The following is a 27,584-nucleotide window of genomic DNA, read 5'->3' as shown; positions in this document are numbered from 1 at the left end:
CAAGTTTTGCCTATAACAATTGCTCCAGCCTAAAAAAAATAATTTATGTTATAAAGACATGAGGTTTATGCCATCTACTAATAACGTTAGCAATAGATATGGAAACTTTCCCTGTTATAATTGCTGCTGTTGTGAATTTATTTGCACACAGAATATCTTTAAACATCAATGTACTAAGAAAGAATATTTATTTAAATGTTTTTCAACATGCAATACAGTAAATGTTATCTGTCTTGCAACTTGCAAAAAATGTATGGTATTTTATGTAGGAAAATCATGTTGAAAACTAAAGGACAATATAATAGAATGTAGATCTGATGTGCACAGGTCCATACAGACAAATGCATTAGCTAAATATTTTATGGAAAATAGATGTGAACATGTTTTTATTTTTAGAGTCATAGAGGTGGCTTTCCTTAACCCTAGAGGTGGTGATCTAGACAATAAACTTGAACTGTCTGAATATAAATGGATCATCATACTTCAAGCAGATAAGGAACCAGGGATAAACACAACTATCAGTTAAAGCCTATATTAAAGCACAAACAAATGTGTTTAAAGTAGGATAATGTTCCACAATAGTGGCTTACTGTTACATTGTATCGTTAAGAAAGTTGATTAAGTGAATGTTCTGATTGGTGGGCTGTGGGTTACGTTATTTAAAAATGCTATTTAATTGACTGTTTTTTAAAAATGTTTTAGCACTGAGGAAGGATTGTTTTTTATCTGAAAGCTTTGCTTTTAGCTATTAAATATTTTTACTGCAGTTACAGAGTCTGTTCATTTGTTCTAGCTGATTGCAAAGGGCCAGGCCTTGATAAGAAAACAAGATCCTATCAGAAGTCAACACCTGACAACCTAAGCTGTCACGCAGTACATGGTGAAGCTTTGTACTCATACTGTGTGGCCAAACTCTGATACCAGTTGCCATTTGTCCTCAGACAACCTCAAAGTTAAAACAGTTTCAAAAAATATCTTCATCGTCATCTTCTTAACTTTGAAATCAATCCTGCTGTTCCTCTCCTGGTTAACTGCCTTTTCTCAAACAGCAGAATCCTTACATCTGCAACTGTAGGATGTTGCTCTTTTAATATATGTGGATGTGAATGCTTAACCTTTTTGTTTGTTTTATGTATCCTTGATCATGCAGATTAATAATGCAGCTCCCCTCCCCCACTTTTACACTTAGTCTTCTACACTTCCTTGCATTTTAGTATAGATCTCTGTCAACATTTAGATCCTGATTTCTCTTGCTTCTTGTACTCTTGTTGTACTCTTCTATAACTGAGGCATACTAACTACTTCCTCTGCTGCAAGCCCCCTTTTATTACTTTTCCTTCTTTGACAACTGTTACATGTTGTATTCATCAAGATACCTAGTTTATGTTGAATCTGTATTCACTATTTTTCAAGGGTCTATATCACGTCATCGAACGCTGAAAACAGCGAACGATGAATGATTGACCCCATTTCACTGAAAGCTGAAAATATCAACAGCTCAGAACAGCGATTTCTTTTCGAGGGAAAGAAATCACTGTTCCAAAAAAAAAAAAAAAAAGTAAACAGTTAAAACACATACCTACCTTAACCCCGCTTCTAACCCAAAATAAAAAATAAACAGTTGAAAACATATATCCACCTAACTTAACCCTACTTCTAACCCCCCCACAAAAAGTAACATATATACACTTAACTAAACCCTACTTCTAACACTAAAGTGTGTGCAAAATACATTACTAGATATGCACTTACCTTAACCTGCACCCTAACCCTAAGGTCAGTAACTATTGCACATTTACGTTCAGGAGGCATACCGGATAAGGGAATCTGTGAGACCTCACTCCGAGAATGCACTACAGTGCAAAATACAGCAAACTAACAAAGCGGCCAAGCGACTTCTTTCCCAGGGAAAGAATTCACTGAAAAGCCGCTTCGCTATTTTGCCTGTTCGCTATTTACAGTTCGGTTAAAACACATTCGATAGAATGCATTTTCGATAACGTAATATGGACCCTTTTTCAAATATTGTGTGTACTCACAAAGAGTCTGCTGAAATCTCTATGCATGTTTTTTCTTTCACTATTTTTTTTAACTTTTCTCCCTGGACCTCCTCTGAAAAAAAGTTTTGCATGCCAAGCCAGACCCTTCCAATAACCAAATACAAATAAATAAAATAAATAGCATTAAATAAATAGCATCAGTGTATAATTTGTAATTACTACCCTCCCTGCGATTATCTCCTTTTGTGACAACAAGTGCACAATGAATAACCAGGGAATTAAAACAGAGCCCTGAGGCATAGCACAAACCCCCTGCATAGAAGCCTGATGAATTAGACCCAGACACTACATAATGAGCATGACCTGGGAATTAAGAAGCAAGCCTCTTAGGGCCCATACCAGATAGACCACAGTACCATCACATGGTCAGTAAGGAAACCCAGGATCCACAATGCCAAAGCCACTGAGGCAGAAGAACCAAGATAAAATATTAGCATTGTCCATCACCATGATGAGGCCATCAAACACCATAAGAACTATTTTCTCCATGCTGCACCTAGATCTACATCCAGACTGGCCAGGATCAGATAAGCCATATAGCATTAGATGAGCTGCATGTAGAATACATTCTCAATAACGTTTCCAATAAAGGGAAGGTTAGAGGCAAGACAATAATTTTGCAACAGGTTTGCACCAAAGATGAACTCTTAAGAATTGCAGTGATCAAAGTATTTTTTAATGAGGATAGAAATACCCCAGTTCCCAAAGAGGATGGAACTACAGTATGTGATGAAAAAAAATGGATCTAGTGAATTGAGGTAACTTCATATCAGCGTTAGAGGCCAGGATTCAGAGCAGCACTAGTCAACCATGTAATCAGGATGATGTAGATATGTGTCTTATGAATGACATCATCAAAACTCCCGACTACCAACAGTCCAGGTTACTCATCCCTCATAAGCAGTTATGCTCAGTGGGCAAATCCTTAGGAAAGTAGTACCTTACCTTGGTAATTCTGTTTACACAAAACTGTGCAGCTTCTTCAAGACCAGTAAAGGAAAAAACTCTCCAGGCTGGCATATTCTGCCAGCCACATGATAGTAGAGACAGATAATTTAGTTCAGCCACAAAAACAGCATTTTTCTCAAATGATCTTTGCCTGAAATAAAGCATGATGTTCATCCAGAACAAACATATCCTTGAGAAGGTGTGTCCTACCGCCATCTTTTCTCTGTCCTTCATCTTATCCTGCACACTGGCCACAGCTCACCTCTAGGACATACACTCACCTTGGTGGTTTGATACACTTACTGAAGCAATTTGATCCAAACATTGGATAAAGTATTATTATATTTCATTGTATGGTCTCATCAGAGTATCTAGTTCATCTATATTAACTCTCAAGAAACAACCAAGTTATGGGCAAAAAATAGCACAGTTCACTGCCCTAAGATCTCTATGTTTAACCAGTTCATTAGTAGGATACTGAGATGGCCATACCTGAAGGAGAAAAGGTAGTGGTCGGGCCAAGAGGTAGAATTTGAATTTATCACCAAATATCAGGTTTCTAGATCAAGCTGGAAAATTAAGACCAATGAGTGTCCAAACTTATGGTAGTAGAGGTGAAGCTCTTCATTCAAGTCCCTAGAACTAGTCACCTGGGGGCATTCATAAATCAGGCTGATAAGGCAATCCAAAACTTTTGTAAGAATGTTCCAAGGGAACCTAGTGGATAGTACACCTGGAGGAATCTGTAATTCACTCTTTTTCCAATAACAAATTCAAATGACCCTCCATCTGCAGCTTTAGTCAACTCCAAGACAGATAATAAAACAATCAGCCATTTTACTATCCAAGTGACTATGCCTAGGTCTGTAAATCTTCCAGCAGCCAGATGGAACACACAGCAACTTAGGCAAGGCCCTGAATTCTCATCCAGCCAGGTCTCTATGCTAAATGCTAGCGCTCCCTTGTGGATCAAGTCAAACAAAGTACCTGGCTTGTTTCTAATATGTTGTCATTATATAACACAGCACAGAAAACATATTAGAGGGGCAAGTTCTGTTCACCAGTCAGAGATGATAACATGGCACATTGTACAAGGCAGGGGTATTCTAATATTCATGGCATTTCACCCTTAGGTAATGTTGAATAATCCTAAGCCCTCCTTTGAGAGATATGACATTGGGATGAAGCACAGATAACTACCTCAGAAACAGTACAGCTTAATGAAAATGGAACTGAAGAGGAGAACATATCAGACATGGCAAAGTGGTATTCCATGGTGAGCTTGGCAGTTATGCATCAACCACAATTAGTTCCACAGATTACTTCTGGCTTTTCTCAGTACCTCCCTTATAAAATAAATATGTGCGTGAAGATATTCAGAAGGATCTTGGTTCATAGAAAAACAAAATATGCTCACCTTCTAGGCCAGTTTGCAATATAGGTGAAAGAAAATCTCTTCTGTTTGGGTGCTGTCAACTGTGGCAAAGAGAACCATCACAGTGTATCCCTAATGAGTTGTATCTCATAGGAAAGTTTCCTTTTCCAACTGCACTCATGAGTAAAATACAATATTTTGTAACCGCACTCATGAGTAAAATACAATATTTTGTACAGTGAAACCAGAAGACTGACTAAAGATTCAAACTGCAGTTTATTGCCTATCCCAGATAAGCATTGTCTGTCCACAGACAGGGTATGCCCTTGTTTGTTCTTCTTTGTCTAGATATTTAACTTTTGTACTGCCCGTCCTGATCCAGAGACTTACTGGGAGCAGGTTTAATATAAAAGCCTTCACAGTCAAAAACAAAATGTTAATCATCAGTCCAGAGTTCCTACATTTGAAAACAGTCTAAGCGAGTCCAAAGTGTAATAAAGGTGGCCGTTCCCAAGAGTTGTAGTATTCTCAGATAGAAAAGCATGCAGACCAACAGCTTGTGAGACTGCATCCACTAGACCAAGCTCTTTGTAATGGCTTCAAAGATGGGATAGACTCATCCAATTCTATGGCTTTGCCTCCAGAAATTTTGAAGAGTTTGTGAGTTTTTGTCATGCAAAGTCTCACATGGTGATCCAGTAGAAGACAAGGGTAGATGACAAACATAAGCCCAGGGTTAAATCCTTGCTGTGATTTCAGTTTGTAGACATATATTTTGTAACAGAAACTATTTTGACATGTTTTTACTTAGTACAAATACTTGAAACTGTAGAATCTAGAACTGCCCACAGAACCTCTAATCTTTGAGAATGTTCTAGGGCTGACCTGACCTCATTCATTGTAATCCTGAAAATATTTAAATACTCTGTTACCATTGGAAGATACCCCCTTCCACTCTAGATAAAATAAGATTTAAGCATTAACATGGTAAATGAAGCCAGGCTTTTTTGCAGAAACTCTTGGAGATGTGCCAGACCAAAAGAAACAGAACCAAGATCTTTATATGATTCTGAACTCCTTTTTTATTAACATGCCAGTTTGTTGAGACTGCCTATGCCTAATATCCCCAAAAGTGCTCTGACTTTTGAGTTGGCTGTATAAAGTAAGACAGTACAAGGGGTGAACACCCCTTCATAACAGGCACAAGGCTCCTGCCATTCACAAAACCAAACTCTATTTTTGCACCTTTTTAACTGGTACTTTTAAATGAAATGGGGTATCATCAGAGAGGGACTCGAAGAATGGCACAATAGCCAGAAACAAATGGAAATGGAAGTGTCCAACTAGATACTTAAGATAACTCCACTGATATGTATAGGCAGGGAGTATATACTCTGCATAGTTAAAGAAAGCCAACTAAACATGCTAGTCCAGCAGTGGACATGGAATCTATAATGTTACCATCAATAACTTTAGACAAACATAAATTCAGTAAAGGGCCAAATTATCCAAAACTAAACTCCACTTGCTGTCATTCTTAATCACTATAAAGAATCTTGAAGAAATTCCTGTTCCTGTTTGATGAGAGGGCACAAGGTACATTTCTTGGCTTTGCAAAAGGTCAGAATGGGTGGACTGATGACAGGGTTCTGCATAACTTTCAAAATTTAGCTGCAGAAGCAACTTATATGCAGTAATCAGTTGCCAAAATGTGAGAATGGAATGAAATTTCCTTCCCACTGGGACAGAAAAAAATTGGAGATGAGAACTTGTATATCATTTAGACTTTCTCTTCTCCTTGAATTTTTTTTTTTTGCTGTTACATTTATTGTCAGATAACTTCTTGGAGAAAATGAGGTGTTTTGTCCATAGGAGGGGGAAATATTTGAAAACAAAATTCTTTAGATTTAATGTCTATTCTACTAGAGTATTTTTCAGCTTGAAAAAAGTTTTCTTACTATATTTATGCCCAGAAGGCTTGTTTGACATGAGAAAAATACGACAAGCAAGTCTTCTTTCCGTGACAGTAGTGATGGGTGCACTAAAAGATGCATCCACAGAGTCATACCAACATTCCGTAATATGAAATTCTACTTTATCTTATATTGAAATCAGCTTTCCCGGTTGTAACTAATACATACAGTCATTAGGTGACAATTAAAATATGTCCAAAATTTGGTCTAAGCAGAAGTCTGATACTGGCAGATGTGCATTGCATATATTTTCACTTTAAAATGAATACTGTGTAAATGCACTTTTATCTAATCTGGCAAGAATGCATATCATGATGACAATGGAGGGAAACTAAGTCACCAGTATCAGTTATATGAAAAAAGGAATGAAAATTGTCATCCGTGCACTAGAAAGTGAAACTGCAAAATATACAATTGTCCAGTATCACCATTTATGCACATTAGTCTCCCCATCTGTATCTCCTGCTGTGAGTTTGCCATCATGTTTCATGCAAGCATGTGTGACCACTACAGATCCTCCTCAAAGGTATCCTTGTGACAAAGATACAACTTCAAATATCAAAGCCGTACTTCAAAGTACTGCATATACTGCAATGCATTTTAATTAGGAAGTAGGAATGGGCCATACACTCCTCATCTACAGATGCTCTGTTGTTCAATTTTCCTGCCCATATGGTGAACTAATTAACATATGATGTTCTATGTTTCAGAATCTATGTGGTGAAATAATTAATATAACAGTAAGGCAGTAAGTTAATTCATGGCATTACCTATAGGTTCCAATGACAAATTATTTTTTTTGGGGGGAGGGTAAACTGGATGCACTGAAAGACACAAAAACAGAATAGTGCGGGAAAAATTTTGTAGTACCCTCTTCACTTACATCCCTTAGTCTGACTAGGACTAGTAGTAAGGACTGAAACTGTAACATGTATTATTAAGTAACAAGTGTGAAACAAGGAATTTCAAACCCAATTTTTTTGTATTCTCATTTTTGAATTGCTTGGCATTTTTTTTGTGTGTGAATTAAATATTATTCTACCTTTTCCAGAGTTTTTCAGATTCTTGCTCTTCCATAATTATTCCCATTTGGTACAGAATGTGAAGAAATTCCGGGTGAGATATTCTGCTGTAATCATCTTCTGGCAGAAAACTCATGAATTCCAGAGGCCTAAAATGTTAAAAGACACAAAAAGTGAGGACCCAAGTAAATGCACAGTATATTAAACACACAGAAAAAATTGCAGATTTACACTTTTCATCTGCCTGTTAATACAACTGTTCCTTCTTCCTAACTGATATATGTTGTGTACATTTAGAAATATTAACACATTTACATTTTCTATTACAAGAGCCAAGAATTTGCTTAGTTTTTTTTTTATTTTCATGTCTCCTATGTGCAAGTGTGTATGTATGTGTGTGTGGGTCTACTTCACATTACCAAAATGTCATTAGACCGACTTTCAGATTACCGAGATGAAAAAGTCGAAGTTTCACTTAATTGAAACTTCACTTTACCAACGTTCAGAAGACTGAACTTGTAAAAAGCTGACACCCCATGCTGAGTGGAAGCAGAAATCCGCTCATTTCCACACTGTAGTGCAATCTTGGAGTAGGTATATGTCAGTTGCAAGGGGTTGGGGGGTGCAGGCATTTTATTACTTGTACCAGCAAGTGGGTTGTTTACCTGGCTGTGGGCCAGACATCCAGATCATTTAAGCAAAGGATAGCTTTACATCTCAGTGACATTAATTGCAGATGCCGGAGAAGTGCTTTCTATAAACATATTTTAAATCACACTACAGCTCATTTGATTTTTGTAGGCATTGACTCAGTAGTTGGAGAGGGTCTATCTTATTCACATAAACATAAGATTTTGACACAGAAAGAGAAAATGTGGATTATTAATCTTGGAGTAATATTCAAACCGGGACATAATGAATATTGTTGATACACATTTCTGGTTGGGAAGCAGAGTTGCATTTTTTTGTTTTTCATTTATTGTGTGGAATTGATTTTTTTCTACCCTGTTTTATTTGTGGCCTGTCTTTTTAAGCAGCAGCATTTATAAATGATATGCTGGTTACTTCCTGTTTTTCCACTGATGACACCATGGGGTGAAACCGGTTTGGTTATTTCCTGACACATTTTCTACATTAAATAGTTTTTTGCATCCCATACTGTTTTTCTTTGCTGTTTAGCACTGGATTTAATTCAGCATTATTGTTTCTATTTGTAGTGCTGGAGTTCAATGTTGGTGGTGTATATATACACACATATATACATATATATATATATATATATATATATACACACACACACACACACACACACACACACACACACACACACACACACACACACACACACACACACGCACACACGCACACACACACACACATATATATATCTATATATATATATATATATATATATATATATATATATATATATCTATATATATATATATATATATATATATATATATATACAGATATATATATATATATATATATATATATATATATATATATACATATATATATATATATATATATATATATATATATATATATATATATATATATATATATATATATATGGGTTCCCTTCACATGGTCGATATTTCAGAATGTCAACATTCATATGGTCAAGACCATATGATCGACATTCGAAATGTCGACCATGCAGAACCGGCATCTCCATACAGTGCAGAATGGAAAGATTTCCATCTTCCACAATGTAATTCAATCTCGGAGTTAGTATATTTAAGTGGAGCCCCCCACAAGGGGAACGTGGTGAGCTAGCAGCGTGAAGGCACTTTTTTTTTTGTTTTTAATTTTTTCTTCTAGGGTCGACATTTTGAATGTCGATCATATTATCTCAGCCATATGAATGTCGAAATTCTGAAATATCGACCATATAAAGTAGATACACACACATACATATATATATATATATATATATATATATATATATATATATATATATATATATATATATATATATATAGTTCTCCTGTGTTTGAATGAACATACATTTGTTCGACCAAAAGCAAGGGTGTGATTAAATGTCGATGGTAAGGAGATCCAAACGGTGTATATTTCAATGGTATGGAATGTCAAAACAGGTAAGTGGGGTTGGAGGTGTGTGTGTGTGTGTGTGTGTGTGTGTGTGTGTGTGTGTGTGTGTGTGTGTGTGTGTGTGTGTGTGTGTGTGTTAGGTGTAGGGTCTGGGATGAATGTTGTGTGTTTGTGTGTGAGTTTGTACATTTTAAGGGTAATAAGTGTCAGGTTAGGGATATATGCAGTGTTGTTTGTGTGCATTTGTGAATGTTTGTGTGCCTGAGTCGGTCTTGTGTAGTGGCAGTATTACAGGAAAGTTTTGATGACATTAAGGTGTAAGGTTAGGGTTGGGGGGAAGGTGCAGCATTAGGGTTAGGTGTAGCACCCATTATTAAGGTGGTACAGGAGGGTGCCAGTAAGGGAACCCTGGGGAGTTTCCTGGTTAGAGACTCACCAATTACCCATTTGCCCATCATTCTCAATGCACCACAGCCTGTTTGAAACCCAGTTTGACAACAATTTCATCAACATAAATTAAAATCACAGTTTAATTATTATCTTTGTCAAAAGATTGTGATCGACTATGTCAAACATACCAGAGAAGTCAATATAAGTTATAGCAAACTGTACACTTTGGTTTATTGAATAAATACTACTATAGAAAAATTAAGCTGATTGATGGAAAACAATTTGAAAATGAATGCTGTCATGTTGTCAGTGCAAGGATTAACAGCTGAATAAGTGTTAGTACCTAACATTGTATTGATTTATTTAGTATGCTTAGGAAACTTAAGTGCCTTATCTAAAATAAGATGAGAAATGTAATCTATATAATCTTGTCTACTGAAATGCAGTTTGATGCTGAAACCAAAAGTGTAAGTGATAAAAGCTGTGAGATTGAGAAGGCATGGATATAGTTTTATTTGCATTTAAATATGAACTGGAATGGATTAACCAACACAAGAGAGGTGAGATTATTGCCCTGGTATATCTAGTCTTAAATGTTATGGGCATCCCCTAACCTGAAATAGTGGTCAGTACCCTACCCTTTGGCCACCTCCATCCACATTTCCAGTTTGAGACTGATAATTCTGAGGGTGAGGCTGAAGTCCACTGAAATTCATTTGCTTTTTTTGTAGGCCTTGCACCTTAAACTTTGCCACTGAGTACCTTTGTGAGATTTTTAAAGACTCGACTTTTCCAGCTGGTCATTTAACATTTACATCACTGTTAACCTTTTTTCTTTTTACTTGGCACTCGAATGACCTTTACCTAGTCCATTATTCTGTACACTCATGATTAATTTTATGTAATTTGATTTTATTATGCAACACTTAGCTACAAGTACTTGAACTGACCCAGATTTGTATTTAAAGATTCTTGAAAGCAGACATTTATGACACAAGATTCAGATTGACAAACAGGACTGTGGGACATCTTCCTTATACATGAACAGTAACTAGCATATCACCTATATCTCTGCTGCTTTTTTGCATTTTGTCAAGGAGGTCATATGTGTACAGCAGTTTGTGACTGCTGTGTTGTACAATGTTTTTCTTTGCTTGCTTGTGTCAGTGTCCTTTGGATGGAAGGGGGACAGATGAATGAAGCTGTAATTCGGGTTTTAAACACGACTGTTGCATTTTTTGCTTATGATTCTTTAACCGTCCTTAATCTATTCATAAAATATTGTTACAAAGAACACATCTAAATGTCTATACATGTGTGTTTATTCAATGCATCACCACCCAAGAGAAGAAATTATAAAAAATTAAATTATATGCAGTAGTTGCAAATGTAACTAGTGGGGTCTACACTAGACAAGAACGCTGAGTGCAAGTGACTTGGTAGGTAGATACCCCATGTTTAAATCCTATTTTATCATTGCAAATGGCTGTGTGGGAGAAGGGTCCAGTCTTGTAATGGGAAAATGAGAAAAGGATCTGTCCCTAGAAATGAGCATAATATTGTAACGGGAAGTTTAGAGAGATGTCTAGCTCTAGAAACGAGCATTATCTTGTAATGACTACTAAGGAATAAAGAGAGTGGGGCTTCTGCATTTAAAATGCAGGGGCTGCACAATTTTTGTACAACAGTATGTTAACAGGTATTGGCCACATGTTCTGATTGGATCATCCTAGGGTTAGCTGAGGATGGTACTATGCAACTGTGGCAAAAATGTAAATGTTCTCATCAAGCATTATGTGGCCTGCAGCCTCTCTTTTCTAAATGGGATATTTTTACTCCTCTGTGTAGAAAATACCTTTTAAATATTTCATTTCCAAAAGATCATTGCACTGCCTGTTTATCTAATATGCTAGTTAGCATGTACAGATGTTCAAGGAACTATAGTTACCTGTCCCTGACAATCTCCTTCAGGTACAAATGTACTTGTACGGCTGTTTTCTTTTCAGGTGCCTGTTGTCTTCGGACTGGATCCATCCATAATGGGTACCCTTTAACATCGTCTGCTCTGAAGCACAGGTGAAATTTTTCAAATGTTATGATGGCCTTATCCTTAAGAAGTAATCTGCAAGGAAATATACAACAACAATTTAAGTAATGCTATTTCTTAAGAAATCTTCACTTTTATTTAGAATTAAGTTCACAACTGTTCACAGTAAGTAATTCAGGCAAACTGCTTCTTTGAATCATTATAAGATCTGGTTATTAGTGTCATCAGGTTTTTTCACAGGTTTTCCCGGATGCTGAACACAGACTTCCCAGGAGGTCCCCATATTATAACAGACGAGGAAAGGAAACTGCTAAAAGAGTGATAAGATCCCAGAAACAACCAAAATTACTCGCATAAGATCCGATATACTTTCAAACATATATAAAGAATTATCTTTATTAATATATTGGAATGTAGTAGAAAGGCATTAAAAATATATAAATGAAGGTGTTCAGAACATTATCATTCATTACCTATGTAACCCGCGCAATATGCAGACAAAAATGCATGGCAATACATCAGTGATAAATACTTGCCGCATTATGACAAGATAACTACATAACTATCACAACATAAAACAGCACAAATTTATCTCAGCAATGGCTTGTCAGCTGTACAGTTTTTCACACTGTGACTACATCTTCTAGCATATCACCTATATCTCTGCTGCTTTTTTGCATTTTGTCAAGGAGGTCATATGTGTACAGCAGTTTGTGACTGCTGTGTTGTACAATGTTTTCTTTGCTTGCTTGTGTCAGTGTCCTTTGGATGGAAGGGGGACAGATGAATGAAGCTGTAATTCGGGTTTTAAACACGACTGTTGCATTTTTTGCTTATGATTCTTTAACCGTCCTTAATCTATTCATAAAATATTGTTAAAACAAACACATCTACATGTCTATACATGTGTGTTTATTCAATGCATCACCACCCAAGAGAAGAAATTATAAAAAAATTAAATTACATGCAGTAGTTACAAATGTGTACACATATGTGTGTGTGTATTTAGTACCTTAATATATGAAAGAACAAACTGTAGGAAGTACTTTACACAGCTAAGAGATTTATACTAAAACTGAGAATATTATATTTGTTCCTACATTATGCATTAATTCATATAGCAGTCTGCCCGCGGTCACCATCTGTATTAAGAGGGTGCACCAGTAACCAATGGGCTGCGTATATCCATATGGCAGGTTTAGTAATCAATGTATAAGAAAACAAAGCAGAAAGACAAACACTTCTGTATTTCACAATATGTGTCATTTCTTCAGAGGGAGACCACCATTTAAGTTATAAAGTCTACTTTATTAACCCAGGCAACAACAAAAAAAAAACGTTTCCCAAGAAAGTCATCAGGGAGTTTCTAACTAAACACATAACATAAATAAAGCATGTACTAGACACCTTGAAAATATCATTAATACTCCTCCTACCTTCTGTCTGATTTTGGGACTTGGGAGATCCTTTATGGCTTTCACACTAACGTGTGTTAATTTTGTAACTGTTTATTAAAAAGCTCAGGGAGAAGTAAACAAGGGAAACATATGGGAAAGAGGAGTGCCAAACCTGTAAAGATACACAAACAAAATTAAAGGAATTCATCATATAGATCGAATGATTACAATGTGGAGAAATTAAACACTAAGCAATACTACATAGCACAACGCAAATCAATACCTTAAACTTCAGTTCCATGGCCTCATTGCAAATGGTGGAATTATTTTCGGAATACACATCAACCTTAGTCCATAACAGGGCAGAGCAGGATAAGGTAGCCTTACTGAACAGAAATGCTATCTCCAGCAAGCAGTTAGCAAAATGATTAAGGTTTTCACCTCACAGACATGAAGTTCATAGTTTGATTCTAACCTTTGGCTACTAGTTACAATTGTAATATTCTGTAGACAGATTGTTTAGTATAAACTTATATAATAATTATGCAATAACACACTCCTCACAGCCACCCCGGAAGCTCCTTCTTCCTCCAGAGTGTGTATTAATCTCAGTTCACAACTTTAATCTGCGCTTTGCGGACATAGTCTATTGTATTTGTAAGCCAAAAAACATGAATTAATATTCATCTAAAAATATCTTCCTCTCATGACCCATCCCTTCCTTCACTGATTCCACGCATTTGTTAAATATATATCTCAGGGAAAGTAAACACAAAGACAGGTTTCAATGCATCTGCACTTTAAAGATATTCTAGCAGAAAACAGCACAGAGTTTGAAGAAGTGGACAGTTCTCGGTATTCAAAAGAAACAATGGTTTGCAAAATATTCATTGTAATAAGATACACGTGTAATATGAAACTTTAACAAAACGGGCATTCTTTCCTTTTTTTCTTTCTTTCTGTTTTACTTCTCAGACCTGACACCTAAGTAATTAACATCTAGCATATAAAATTAGTGTATTATTAATACTACTATTATTTTAAAGAAGCATTTTTAGCTGATGAATAAAGCAGCTCTACAGTTTGCATTTTTCATAAAATGTACAACAAAATGAGACAGTGCATAAAGCAGAAGAAAACAAGGGCAGGCCTCTGACAAGTCACAGTGGGGTTTCATTTTTATCTAGCATTTAATGTATTTGATAATGTAATTGCAGAGTCATGAAAATCCCATTATTATTTTAGTGGGACAGTAGCCACCAAGGTTCATATCGGTTAAGTAAATAATATAGTGTTATCTCTTTAAGCTGAAAATTCATAATTTTCTTTTTTTACAGTTAATACAGGAATTGCTTCACAGAAAAGTCCAGCTGATTAGGGACTGATTAAATTCATGATTGCGGTATGGCATTTTGTTTTTAATACAGATTGGGTAGTAGCAAACTAACACACACCCAAAATAGTAAAGGTGATGCTCTGATACATATTTGTTTTAAAAAAACCTACAAAGGTGCAGTCACTTGTCACAGTCTCCTACACATGCTAAAGACATGATAGTTAAAAAAATATTATGTTAAACAGTTGTTGAGAAAATGGGAAAAAAAATGCTAGTAAACATATTGTTGTGCATGCAGTACTGTGATTATGCTCCAAAACTGGAAAAAAACTAAACCTGTTTTATATATATATATATATATATATATATATATATATATATTTTTTTTTTTTCTGATTAGTTTATTAGATGTAACTATAACTTGCATAAACATTTGCACCTGAAAAAGTGTTCTCTGTTATGCGCAGAAATGTCAAAATTGTTTTAATCTTACCTAGATAAAAGGAGGCAAAACTGCTTCTCTGTAATGAATTTTCCCAGAAACTTAGTTAGTATAATCTTTAGAACATCTCTGTAAAGAAGAAAAATAGTTATCCAAATAATATATTGAATATCGTAACAACAAAATACACTTTAATGACATTTTCATGTACCGGCAAAAGTAACTTATAAAACATTTGGCAAGAAAGCATCAGTCCACATCAATATCCATAATGTTTTTCAGCCCTTATTTTGCTTGCATGTTTGCTGTCTGGATGTTTTACCTTACATAACCTGTGCCTCATATTCTACTTTCATTCCCATCTGTCGTGAATATCACACAGGAGTATATGATATTCTTGACAGATTCTCATTTCCTATCAATCTCTCATGAATATCACATACCCCTATTTGGGTCTATATTGAAAGCATGAAAGCTGTCAAGAGTGAATACATATATATCGACACATAAAGAGTGATGTATTAAAATACCGAAACATGTATTTAGTGAAAAAGAAACATCAAACATGTTTATTTAGCCAACAGCGGGATCCGGGTGTGCTTTAAATAACTAAAGGAAAGTAAAACAGCACTGTTTTGAAGGGTATCATAGTTGCCCAAACACAATCTCAGTAACGTCTTATGTAGCCATGTGGGATAAGGAAATATATCTTTTTCCCCACTGTAGTGCAGTCTTGGAGTTGGTATATTTAAATAGGGGGTGTGGGGGTGCAGGGAGGCTTGCCCCCCTGCAAAACTGTGTTATTTAATTTTTTTTAGTTAATTATAGCACACCCGGATCGCACTGTTGGTTAAACATGCATGTTCTGTGTTTTTATTTTCGGTAAATATGTGTTTTGCTATTTTTATACATCACTCTTATGTGTCGATATGTATGTATTCACTGATGAGAGGTTACGTGTTTATAATATAGACCCCCCCTTTTTCACTGTCATCCTCATCCTGGAATCCATGAAAACATGGACCCATTTCTAAAGAAGAAAAACAAGTTGTACTGCTGCAGGAAAAAAAATGAACAGAAAACAGCATATTGCACTTTGAAAAAATAGTTGTATCACATCTCCAGACAAAGTCTTTAACAAGTACAAAGAACTACAAACATAGAAAACAGCACACCTTCCACAGATAATGATATTTCATTACTGCCCAAGTTAAAGTGAAAAAGCCCCTGTGTTTGAATGGCGGTGAATAAATTGTTAAAACCATGAAAACACAGAACCGCGAAATTCAAAATCCCGCACTCTGGAGATTTTGAATTTTGCGGTTCTAACGCACACACATGCGCGCGCACACACACACACACACACACACACACACACACACACACACACACACACACACACACACACACACACCATCCTCCCCACACAGAAACACAAGCTCTCTACTATGTAAAAGCAGGGGGGCAAGCCCCCATGCACCCCCCACATCCCCCTACTTATATATTCTAACTCCAAGGTCGCACTACACACAAACACACACACAACACCACCACACAAGCTACATTCTGCTTGCACACACACACATCACAGCAACAAAACACAGTAACACACACCACAGCCCCTACACAAAACTCTTAACACACACCCACACACACTTACCTGAATCCGTAACCACAGTGGAACCTCAGAAGCGGGAAATTCAAAACCTCCGGTATCTGTGGTTTTGAATTTCACGCTTCTGAGCTTTCGCTCTTTTCAGGATTCCAGTTTATGGGCTCAAAATACGGAATTTCGACATTTCAGTATTTGAAGCTTCTAAAGTGAATCCAGCTCTCAACAAGATAAAATCTTTTTCAAAAATCTAAACAAAAAACTCAGAGGGCATATAAAGTTCACCAAAGTCAAATATGAAGTGAAATTAGCCTTCCAGGCCAAGGACAACTACAAGGCATTTTTTGGCTAGCTCTATAACCTCAAAGGTAATACACAAATACATGCAGAGATAATTATTAATGCAGCTGCCTACACTTAGCCAGAAAATATAGCAAACCTACTGGCAGACATATTCAGCTCCAGTTTTTATCCTTCTCTCCCATCCAGCCAACCTTCAGGAAATGCATAATTGTATCCTTCATAAAGTTATCTACCCCTGGTAACTACAATGTTAAGAATGCAACTCTAGTTGTCAGGGATTTGAGGATACACATAGATTGCAACTTAGCCTTTGACCATCACATGTCTATAGTAGTAAGGAATAATTCTATGCTGCACAACTTTTAAATAATGGCATAGCATCAAGGTCCAAGGAGGTCCTTGATCTGCTGCATTCAACACTCATAAGGTCTTTCACTGAGTACAGCACCTGCTTCAGTTATGTACCTGACCAGTCACATGCAACAACTGGTATGTTCACAGAAGTTCCTGACTAAATGAATACAAATGTAAATAACATGTCCAATGCTCACCAACTCAAAACCCTATCCTTGTATTCTGTCTCCTACAAGCTGTTGAGGAGCAATTTATACTAAGCATTCGAGGCATCCTTGGACTCCACTGAACAATTAGAACCAGAATTACCTACTCTAAGGACTTAAACCTTGTTTGTGACATAAATGGGACCTGTTGGCAGGACAGGTATGTCTCTCAGAGGCTACTCCTTCTATGGAACAGGTTTCCACTTCCCAACTATGTGCAGCAGAGTTCTTCTCTAACCCACTTCAAGCATAACTAGGATCAGTGGGATGTGGAATCAGAAATCCAACATTGGTTTGGCACCTTAAGTCTCTAATGGACAAAGGCAGTCTGTAAATGTTTCACCATCCAAGCCCTTGCTTACACAAACTAAGGGCTCCTAAAACTTGTCAGATACATTTGGGATGTATAACTAGGTTTAAAAAGGCCCCAGTGGCCATAAGCCTAGTACACACCTATGAACCGATGAACCTACAGATACGACTATTTATATGTACATATATATGTATATGTATATATATATATATATATATATATATATAGATATATATAGATATAGATATATATAGATATATATAGATATTTACACACACACAAACACATACATATATATATATATATATATAAAATATATATATATATATATATATATATCTATAGGGTAACTGGCTAACGATAGATCCCAAAAGATCAAAATCCAAAACAGTGAGAAAACAAAACACTAATGTTTTTTGCAGGGAAAAAGCCCCCTTGTACCCCACACCTCTGCTCATTATACATACCAATTCTCTGATTGCTCTACAATGGAGAAAGGGCAATATCCCAGATCCACACTATGCACAATCTTACATAGACTTAATACCGGCAGAAGCAATCAAATGCATTTCAATCACTACTGCCAGTGTTAAACACATTCGAGACTATGAAAGTTCAATTATATGGAGAGTACCCATATGTGTGTGTTCTTATAGTTGTTCAGTACAATTTTTTTTTTTTTTGAAGGTAGGAATATTCATATTTTTTAAGGCTAATGGATTTATGTGTGTGTGTGTGTGTGTGTGTGTGTGTGTGTGTGTGTGTGTGTGTGTGTGTGTGAGTGTTTGTGCTTTAGGGTGAAAGTAAGGTCTACATAAGGAGACAGACGTAGTACTGCATATGTGTGTGTGTGTGTGTGTGTGTGTGTGTGTGTGTGTGTGTGTGTGTGTGTGTGTGTGTGTGTGTGTGTGTGTGTGTGTGTAGAAGCTGTCGGAGAGGCAGTTATTACCAGCATTCAGTTACGTCTATCATTGCTCATATATATATATTTTTTTGATACTGAACCATAATATCAATGAGAGAATGTCTTTAATGCATGTGAATGTGTACTGAGTGGGGTAGTTTGAGTGAGCAAAGTAGCTATGACAGAGGTTTGTATGCATGGTAGATATGTGCGTATAGAATGTAGATGTACAAATGTTAATCACTGTTGTGCAATATTGCACTACAGCAAGGAGCATGTATGTATACTCATACCTCTCAACTGTACAGATTTTCACAGAATGTCCAGATTTTGGCCTCATATTTTTAGTCCGTTTTTCATAAAATTGGTTTTCTGGAAAATTAGTGGTAAATCGTTAAAGTTTGAAGTTCAAAAATAACAGCAGACATTTGGGTTTCAGACTTCATATCCTTCAGAAAATCCATGCTAATGCAAAACTTGTTATTCTATCAACTTTCTAAGTTTGTAAGAGCAATATTTAAAGTTTGTCCCTGTTTTGGGCCTTTGTCCTAGTTTTTTTTATGGCTTTGCACAAATTTCTTGCTCTAAGAGGTTGAGAGGTATGATACAAGTGTTTTCTGATTAGGACTAGAATTAGGGCTAGGTTACAAGATAGAGTTTGCTGTGTGTGTGTGTGTGTGTGTGTGTGTGTGTGTGTGTGTGTGTGTGTGTGTGTGTGTGTGTGTGTGTGTGTGTGTGTGTGTGCGCACACACGCGCGCGTGTGCACGTGTGAGTATGAGTGCCTACTGGTTATGGTTAGAGTAAAGGTTAGGTTAGGTGATTGAATGTGTGTAAGTTTGTTGAATGGCAATTATAATGATGGTATGTATGGGGGGATTGGGATTTCTTTAGGTGTAGGATTTCAGGTAGGGCTGGGTCAGACATGGCTTTGTAAGTCAAGCAGAGAACACCTCTAAGTAGATGATAAGAGACTGAGAACAGCTGAAGTTTCTTGAGTCTGTCCATGTAGGACATGTGTTTAAGGCATAGGATCCTTTTTGTGAGGTACTTTTGTGGCATCTCTGGCTGTTGTAGGTGTCTAATCAGGTACATGCCAAACAGAGCATTATATTCGATGATTGGTCTAATGAGGGATGAGAAGAGAGGGATGATGACCTCTTTCTTCCTGGATGCGAAACCTTTGGTTATAAGATGTGCCACGTAGAAGGACTTTCTAACCACAGTGGCAATGTAGTGATCAAAGGTGAGGTGGCTGTCGACCTGGGTGCCCAAATCTCTTATTGCCCCTTCAGTGTTCAGTGAGCTCCCATCAATGTCATAATTCAGGAGAACTGAGTTTTTTTCAAGGGGATGATAATGCATTTTTTGGCATTAAGCTTCAGGCCATGGTTCCGACACCAGACACTGGTCTCAGAGAGGCCCTTTTGTAGGGTGTCTGCATCACTTGGGGAGTTGATAATGACTCCTAGCTTGCAGTCATCAGCGAACTTGGCCAGCCAAAGTCCTTCTGTGTTGGCCTTGACTTCTGAGAAGTAGATTCTAAACAGGAGAGGGCCCAGGACTGAGCCCTGTGGGACTCCACTTGTGACTGGTCAACATTCTGACTTGAAATTCACAACTTTCACTCTGTGGGTCCTGTCTGTGAGCCAACTTGCAACCCACCTAGTGATGTAATGATTAATGACTAGTTTGGTGAGTTTATCAATGATACCTAAGTGGGGAATGGTTTCAAAGGCCTTGGCCAGGTTGAAGTAGGCTGTATGCACTGCCTTACCCTCATCCACAGCCTTGGTGACTGCCTCAAAGTAGTCAACCAGGTTCAGCAGGCAGGCTCACCCCTTGACAAAGCCAAACTGTGTGGGGTCAAGAGTTTGGAGATTGCCTATTTCTTTGTTAAGCAGGTCCATGATGATGCGCTCCATAGCTTTGCATACCAGACTTGTCTGGCTAATGGGGCAATAGTTCTCAGGGTCTGTAGTTGCTCCCCCTTTATGGAGTGGGATGACTGTAACTGTGCGCCATTTGTTAGGGACATAGCCTGAGGTAAGGCTGTGATTGAACATGGCACACAGATGTGGTGCCACTTCATTTTGTAGCTCATGTAGGATGCAGCCAGGGATGCTGTATTCTTGGCTTTGGAAAATACAGCTTTTACCTGTGCTGCAGAAATGGTGGGTACCAGGCTTTCTTCTGGTATTGTGATAGGGCCATTGGAGGGAGGGGTAAAGTTGGCACTGAATCTTGTCAGCCAGTATGTTGGCTATATCTGTTGGCTCGGTATTGGAGGTGCCATTGTGCAATAACTCAGAGCAAATCTGGGTATTGCCTTTGAGGTTTTTGATGTAGCTATAGAAGACTTTGTGGTTGTTTTTGGTGTCAACCGCAATTCTGCCTTTATAGCTGGCTTTAGAGGATTTGATAAGGGATCTCAGCTTTTTGTTGAGACTGATAAGGGAGGTTTTCCAGTCTTGTGACTTCATTTTTTTCTGCAACAGTTTCTTCCTTCTGTTGGAGAGTTTATTGATGACTGGGGACCACATAATTGGCTTCCTTTTTTGGAGGAGAGCATCTTAGTCCTATTTTGGTATGGCAAGGTCCATGCATTTGTGTACATGCTCGTACAGTGCATTGGTGTAAGATTCAACAGTCATGCAGCTATTTTCCATTGGCATGGGTGCCGAGAGGTTATCCACCTCTGTTTTTTAGGAGCCCAAAGTTGGCTATAGAGAAGTTTTTCAGGTTGGTCACCTTAGCGGGGGGTGTAGGTGAGATGGAGATTTCCATGGTGATCAGTTTGTGGTCAGATTTAACCAGGGAGAAATTGTCTATAGGTGTGGAGCAACTGTCTCCCATGTTGGTGATAACCAGGTCGAGGATGTTGCTTTCTCTAGTGGGAGTCAGAATGAGCTGGCACCCTGGAATTCAGTTCTTGAGTATTGACTTTTTCATCTTCTTGCAGTCCATGAAACTTTAACACAAATAAGAGATCTAGAAGGTGAATATCGAGCCAAACCAAAATGCAAAGAGTATAAAAAACAAACTGGCTCTGATAAACACAGATTGTATCCTTAGTTAGGTAGTCAAGACCACTTTCATATGCTTGCCTAAACCTTCTCTTATAGGGTTATTTAAAACAGAAAGTTTAGGCAAGCATATGAAAGTTTTTGAGTCCATGAAGCTTTTAAAAATGTTCTCCAACACCGCAGTTCAAAAATATAAATGTTCTGGTCTGGCACATAGCCTTATTTATAATCTAGCTCTCACAGCCATACATTACTACAAAAAATAAAATATAGCTTTGACTTTATGGACTGTGTTGCCATCAGGTCCCATATATCTGGGATAGATTTTCTTGTGTCATCTGTATTACCATGTACCGTTCACTTCACTGTCTTGGGGTGATTGTACAGTACATGGCAATGCACACACACATGGTGTTAGCTCTCTCCTGTGATATGATACAAACCCATATATGATGCCCCACACATAAAACCATTATATCAAGGGGCTATTTGAGGATTCTGCTTGAGGAGGCTTATGAAATACCAAACATGTCCACTTTTGGCCTCTGAAAGATCCCCGTAGACAGTATGGAAACAAGTATACATATGTTAGTCTCCACAGGAATTGGAAAGCCACATATTCCTATCAATTGTGTGTGTGGATGACACATGTCAGCCTCCATACAATCTCCTGATTTACTCTAAACAACACACCATTTCAGTGGAATTGTGACGCCACCCTCAGTTATTACCATTTACAGTGGCACTAGAGGAAAAGTACAGAGCTAATGGCTGCAGTACAGGGCTAATGGCTGCAGTACAGGGCTAATGGCTGCAGTACAGAGCTAATGACTGCCATACAGAGCTAATGGCTGCAGTACAGAGCTAATGACTGCAGTACAGAGCTAATGGCTGCAGTACAGAGCTAATGGCTACAGTACAGTACAGAGCTAATGACTGCAATACAGAGCTAATGGCTGCAGTACAGGGCTAATGGCTGCAGTACAGAGCTAATGACTGCAGTACAGAGCTAATGACTGCAGTACAGAGCTAATGGCTGCAGTACAGAGCTAATGACTGCAGTACAGAGCTAATGGCTGCAGTACAGAGCTAATGACTGCAGTACAGAGCTAATGGCTGCAGTACAGAGCTAATGACTGCAGTACAGGGCTAATGGCTGCAGTACAGAGCTAATGACTGCAGTACAGAGCTAATGACTGCAGTACAGAGCTAATGGCTGCAGTACAGAGCTAATGACTGCAGTACAGGGCTAATGGCTGCAGTACAGAGCTAATGACTGCAGTACAGAGCTAATGGCTGCAGTACAGATCTAATGACGGCAGTACAGAGCTAATGGCTGCAGTACAGAGCTAATGACTGCAGTACAGAGCTAATGGCTGCAGTACAGAGCTAATGACTACAGTAAGTTGCTGCTGCTGCTGCTGCTGTAAAATGGCTGCTGCAGTTCTGAGCATCATTCTTGCTCTAATGAAATCTTTGGTCTGCATTGCAGTTTTTAATCAGGTGCAGAGCGCTGTGCAATTTCCACTATAAAGATCTATGAAATGTGACTCTGTTCACCTTTTATATCGAGACCTCATTTTACTACCCAATTTCATTTGCATTTCTCTATGCAGTCATGTGCTGCACATGCAGGATGACTGCACTGAGTACAACATGGGAGTAAGAACCTCTATTAACCTGCACCTGCCTGGAGGTAGTTGGTTTCAACACAACTGCACACTGTGTACTACGCAATTTGTCTGCGAATCTTGACCTCTGAGTCAGTGTGATCTCAGAGTTAGTAAGAAAGGGGGATGGGTTGCAATGCAAAAAATAAATTGAGTGCTTTTTTATGCGATTTATATTTCATTTATTCTAGATATGACTAGTTACATTCTCATAGTAGTATTGACATAGATTTTATACATAACGAGTTTCATCTTGAAGGATCATAAGGAACATGCAGTAATTAAAATATGGGAAAGCCTGGAAGAAAGCGGACTTGACAGAAACATTTGACATAAAGGCACTTATCTTTATTATTATGTTTTTAGCAATTCTTCTTTTCTGAGTTATTAATTTAACCAGCTTGATCTACTGCAAGACTATTTTATTTGACACACTAACAAATGTAAGCATGTCTGATTTACAGGACAAGCAAAATCAAAACAGCTTTGACAAATAAGTATATCAACAATGCATAACCCTCCTGAAAAAAATTTAAGTACTGATTATATTATCTGAAAAAAACAACTGCAGTAAGTTATACATTTTAATGTGCAATGGGAACATTCCTGCTTAAACATGTTCCCATATTACAAAAATATGATGGAGAAAGGTGAGGCACATTAACTCAGATTCACTAACAAACAGGGAAGATTACAGAAACTATCATTAGAGATGTTCTGTTGTGGTATGTCCCATTATCATTGATGGTGTTCTGTTATGTATACCCCACTATCATTGTCAATGTTCTGTTGTGTATACCCCACTATCATTGTCAATGTTCTGTTGTGTATACCCCACTATCATTGTCAATGTTCTGTTGTGTATACCCCAATATCATTGTCAATGTTCTGTTGTGTATACCCCACTATCATTGTCAATGTTTTGTTTTGTATACCCCACTATCATTGTCAATGTTCTGTTGTGCATACCCCACTATCATTGTCAATGTTCTGTTGTGTATACCCCACTATCATTTTCAATGTTCTGTTGTGTATACCCCACTATCATTGTCAATGTTCTTTTGTGCATACCCCACTATCATTGTCAATGTTCTGTTGTGTATACCCCACTATCATTGTCAATATTCTGTTGTGTATACCTTACTATCATTGTCAATGTTCTGTTGTGTATACCCCACTATCATTGTCAATGTTCTGTTGTGTATACCCCACTATCATTGTCAATGTTCTGTTGTGTATGCCCCACTATTGTTGGTAATGTTCTCTTGCGCATGGCCCACTATCATTGGGGATGTTCTGTTGTGCATGTCCCACACATATGCAAAAGAAGAAATACTGAGACATTCAAAACCATCTGATTGTTCAGTATCACAAAAATTTCAATAACAGAACCCGATACCTACTCATTTCGTAAGTAAAGTTTCAGGCATGAAACACTCATGACAATGGTTGTGCTATATCTCAGAATAAGAAAACAACATAACAAAACAATGCTACATTGTTATTGCAGCTCTAATGTCACACAAGTTATACAGCCTAAGTCTACAATGGTTTATACTTTTACTCAAGAATGAACAGCCTCTATTTATAATGAATAAGTGGGAGAGGTGTAAGGAATGATGTTCTCCACATGGTGAATGCAGGGACCTTGCATTCTGCAAAGACAAAAAATATTTTTCAGTAATATCTTTGAAAGTAATTTTTTGATACCATCAGCACATTCTGATTCATTGAGACATATATTATGAATTGCTATTTAGAAATAAATGATTTGATGAGTTGACATGAACCCCCTCACCTCACCAGTAGGTTGTTGTTGTATCTTTCAGCTTTTCTCGATTAGGGGTCACCACAGCGGAACTCCGGTCTGCTAATGATTGGCAGTAGATTTTTACGTACCGACTTGCCAGGCCCGACGCACAACCTTCAACGAAAGTACGCCCATTCACGCACGTCTCCACACAGAAAACGCTTTAGCTGAGAATCGAACAAGACAACGTCTTACTGTGAGGCGACAATGCTACCGCCTCACCAGTAGGTACAGTACTGAAAACTAGACTGATGCAGATGAAAGAACTCCATGCAAACAGGTGCATGATGGTATGGTATGGCTCCTAACTTTACATCACACTGTGCAAGTGCTCAGAAAAGATACACCTGTTAGCTTTGCTAACCAGTTTTTATGACTGCCTTTGTTAACTGATAAAATGGATTCTGAATTTTGTGAATGGCTTACAAGCATGTGATGCCTTCATATTGTACATGCAGTTATGTCCATATATTATAGGTTGTAAGCCAGTGCATGTTAACAGAGAAAAGGTGCACACTCCTTCTGTATTAAATGTACAAAATATTTCCACAAATGTATGTTGGAATATGTTTCAAAAACAGTAAGGGAATGCCATCACAGATGTTGCTCACAAGGGTGGAAATACTGGGGAAAGAACTGCATAATATTCCATCAAGGACCCAGGAAGAACTGCAGAGTACATTTAACAGACATGCAATACATTCCACAGCAAATTAAATCTGTACCCCACCCTCAACATTATTGGAAGGCGTACTATAAGTAGTACACATATTCCACAAAATTATGTAAGTTTTGGGAATGAGATATGTTTTATCATCTTTTATCATATCTGTTTGTTCAAACTTACCTTGTAACATGACCTCTGCCAGTTGGGTCATTGGCTTGGAAAAGTTGTTTTAAAGTGTAAAATCCTCCTGATGTTATTTTTTCTTGAATCAGATATATCAGCTAAAATGTGTAAAGCAAGGGGAAAACAGAAAAAAGACATGGGTAAATAATAAAACATGTTATCTTTGTACTACATTATTAAAATATTAATATAAAAATTGTCAGATCTGGCAGCTCTTTTTTCTTAAAATGATCTTTATGGATAATATTGCTGAACAGTGAAATGTGTCTGCTAAAGCTGGCCTGTCATACAGAAGAATAAAATTTAGTCCATGACCCAGACATCCCAAGATCAATTAGTAATCCAGTCACTGAAGGAGCATGCTCAGGAGGATGGAAGTGAGCGGCCATCTCTGAGAAGGTGGAATGAGGGCACAGCAAGCTTCTACATCAGATGACATGAGCCAGCAGGGTAGCAGTTGCATACTTGACCATGATGGAAAATTAGGAGACTGTGAGTTCTATTCCCAAAAGAGGTGCTTGGATTTATTTTCCATTCTTAACAGTTTAGTACAGCACAATGTGGTTTGGCACTCCCAAGTGAATCATCCTTTGGATGAAATGTTAAACCAAGGTTTGCTTCAGGTTGTGGTAGATCATTTGGATATAAAAGATCACACAACACTTATTAAAACGAGTATGAGTAGCTTATTACACTTGCAACAATTATATATGCATGATTATATAACAGTCCCTTTAAGTGCGCAAGCATTGAAGTACAATTCATCAGTGCTGGCACTTTGAACACAAGTGTATCTGAACATAAAAACAAAAAAAATGAAAAATATCGAACTCAACGTGATCAAAAAAAAGAGAAAATGTTTCCTTTTCTAGTTGTGTAACCCAAATCCTAGCATTAACTTCACATCAAATCTGTCAAAATAGTGGTACAGTTAAATGAGGTTTTTTATGTAAGATAATGTGTTAATGTGCAAGGGTTAATAAGTATGACTCAGGTGGGCATGGGAGGACCCAGTGTACCACCTTACTAATGTGTGCTAACCCTAACACTGTCCCTGCCTGCAACCCCAATCCTACACCTTACCTTACCAAAAATCCACCCCATAACACTACCATTAAAGAAGATTCTCTGACAAACCTCACATACATTCATGCACAATACTAAATCTATATCCTACCCTAGAATTTACTTTAACCCTAACTTGCAAACACTTGCACACTGTTTTACACACACACACACACACACACACACACACACACACACACACACACACACACACACACACACACACACACACACAGACACACACACACAGACACACACATATAGACACACACACACACACACACACACACACACTCATCCTAATGCTGAATCAACAAGCACTCAGTCTTTAACTGTTACAGCACCTCCGGCACTTGGAAACCAAGGCTTCTGATGTATTTCTAAAGCATTTCACTCTGTCGATGAACTGACTATTCAACACA

At 37.6% G+C, this 27,584-nt stretch overlaps 1 protein-coding gene across 1 annotated transcript in view; it reads right to left on the bottom strand.

Moving 5' to 3' along the window:
• The window catches only part of LOC122788631 (EF-hand calcium-binding domain-containing protein 6-like), a 516,700-nt gene that overhangs the window by 338,292 nt on the left and 150,824 nt on the right, over positions 1-27,584 (bottom strand). The window contains exons 3-6 of the mRNA XM_044055530.1: positions 26,095-26,195; positions 15,103-15,180; positions 11,778-11,951; positions 7,399-7,527 (exon numbers count right to left, since the gene is read on the bottom strand). Coding sequence (XP_043911465.1) covers positions 7,399-7,527; positions 11,778-11,951; positions 15,103-15,180; positions 26,095-26,195 — 482 coding nt within the window. The remainder of the gene's footprint in view (positions 1-7,398; positions 7,528-11,777; positions 11,952-15,102; positions 15,181-26,094; positions 26,196-27,584) is intronic.

This window comes from Protopterus annectens, chromosome 14.part0, assembly GCF_019279795.1.
Source record: "Protopterus annectens isolate FY-2018-M chromosome 14.part0, PAN1.0, whole genome shotgun sequence".
In the NCBI taxonomy this organism is placed as follows: Eukaryota; Metazoa; Chordata; order Ceratodontiformes; family Protopteridae; genus Protopterus; species Protopterus annectens.
The sequence above is the reverse complement of the archived record's forward strand: the minus strand, read 5'-3'. Positions and strand labels throughout refer to the sequence as shown.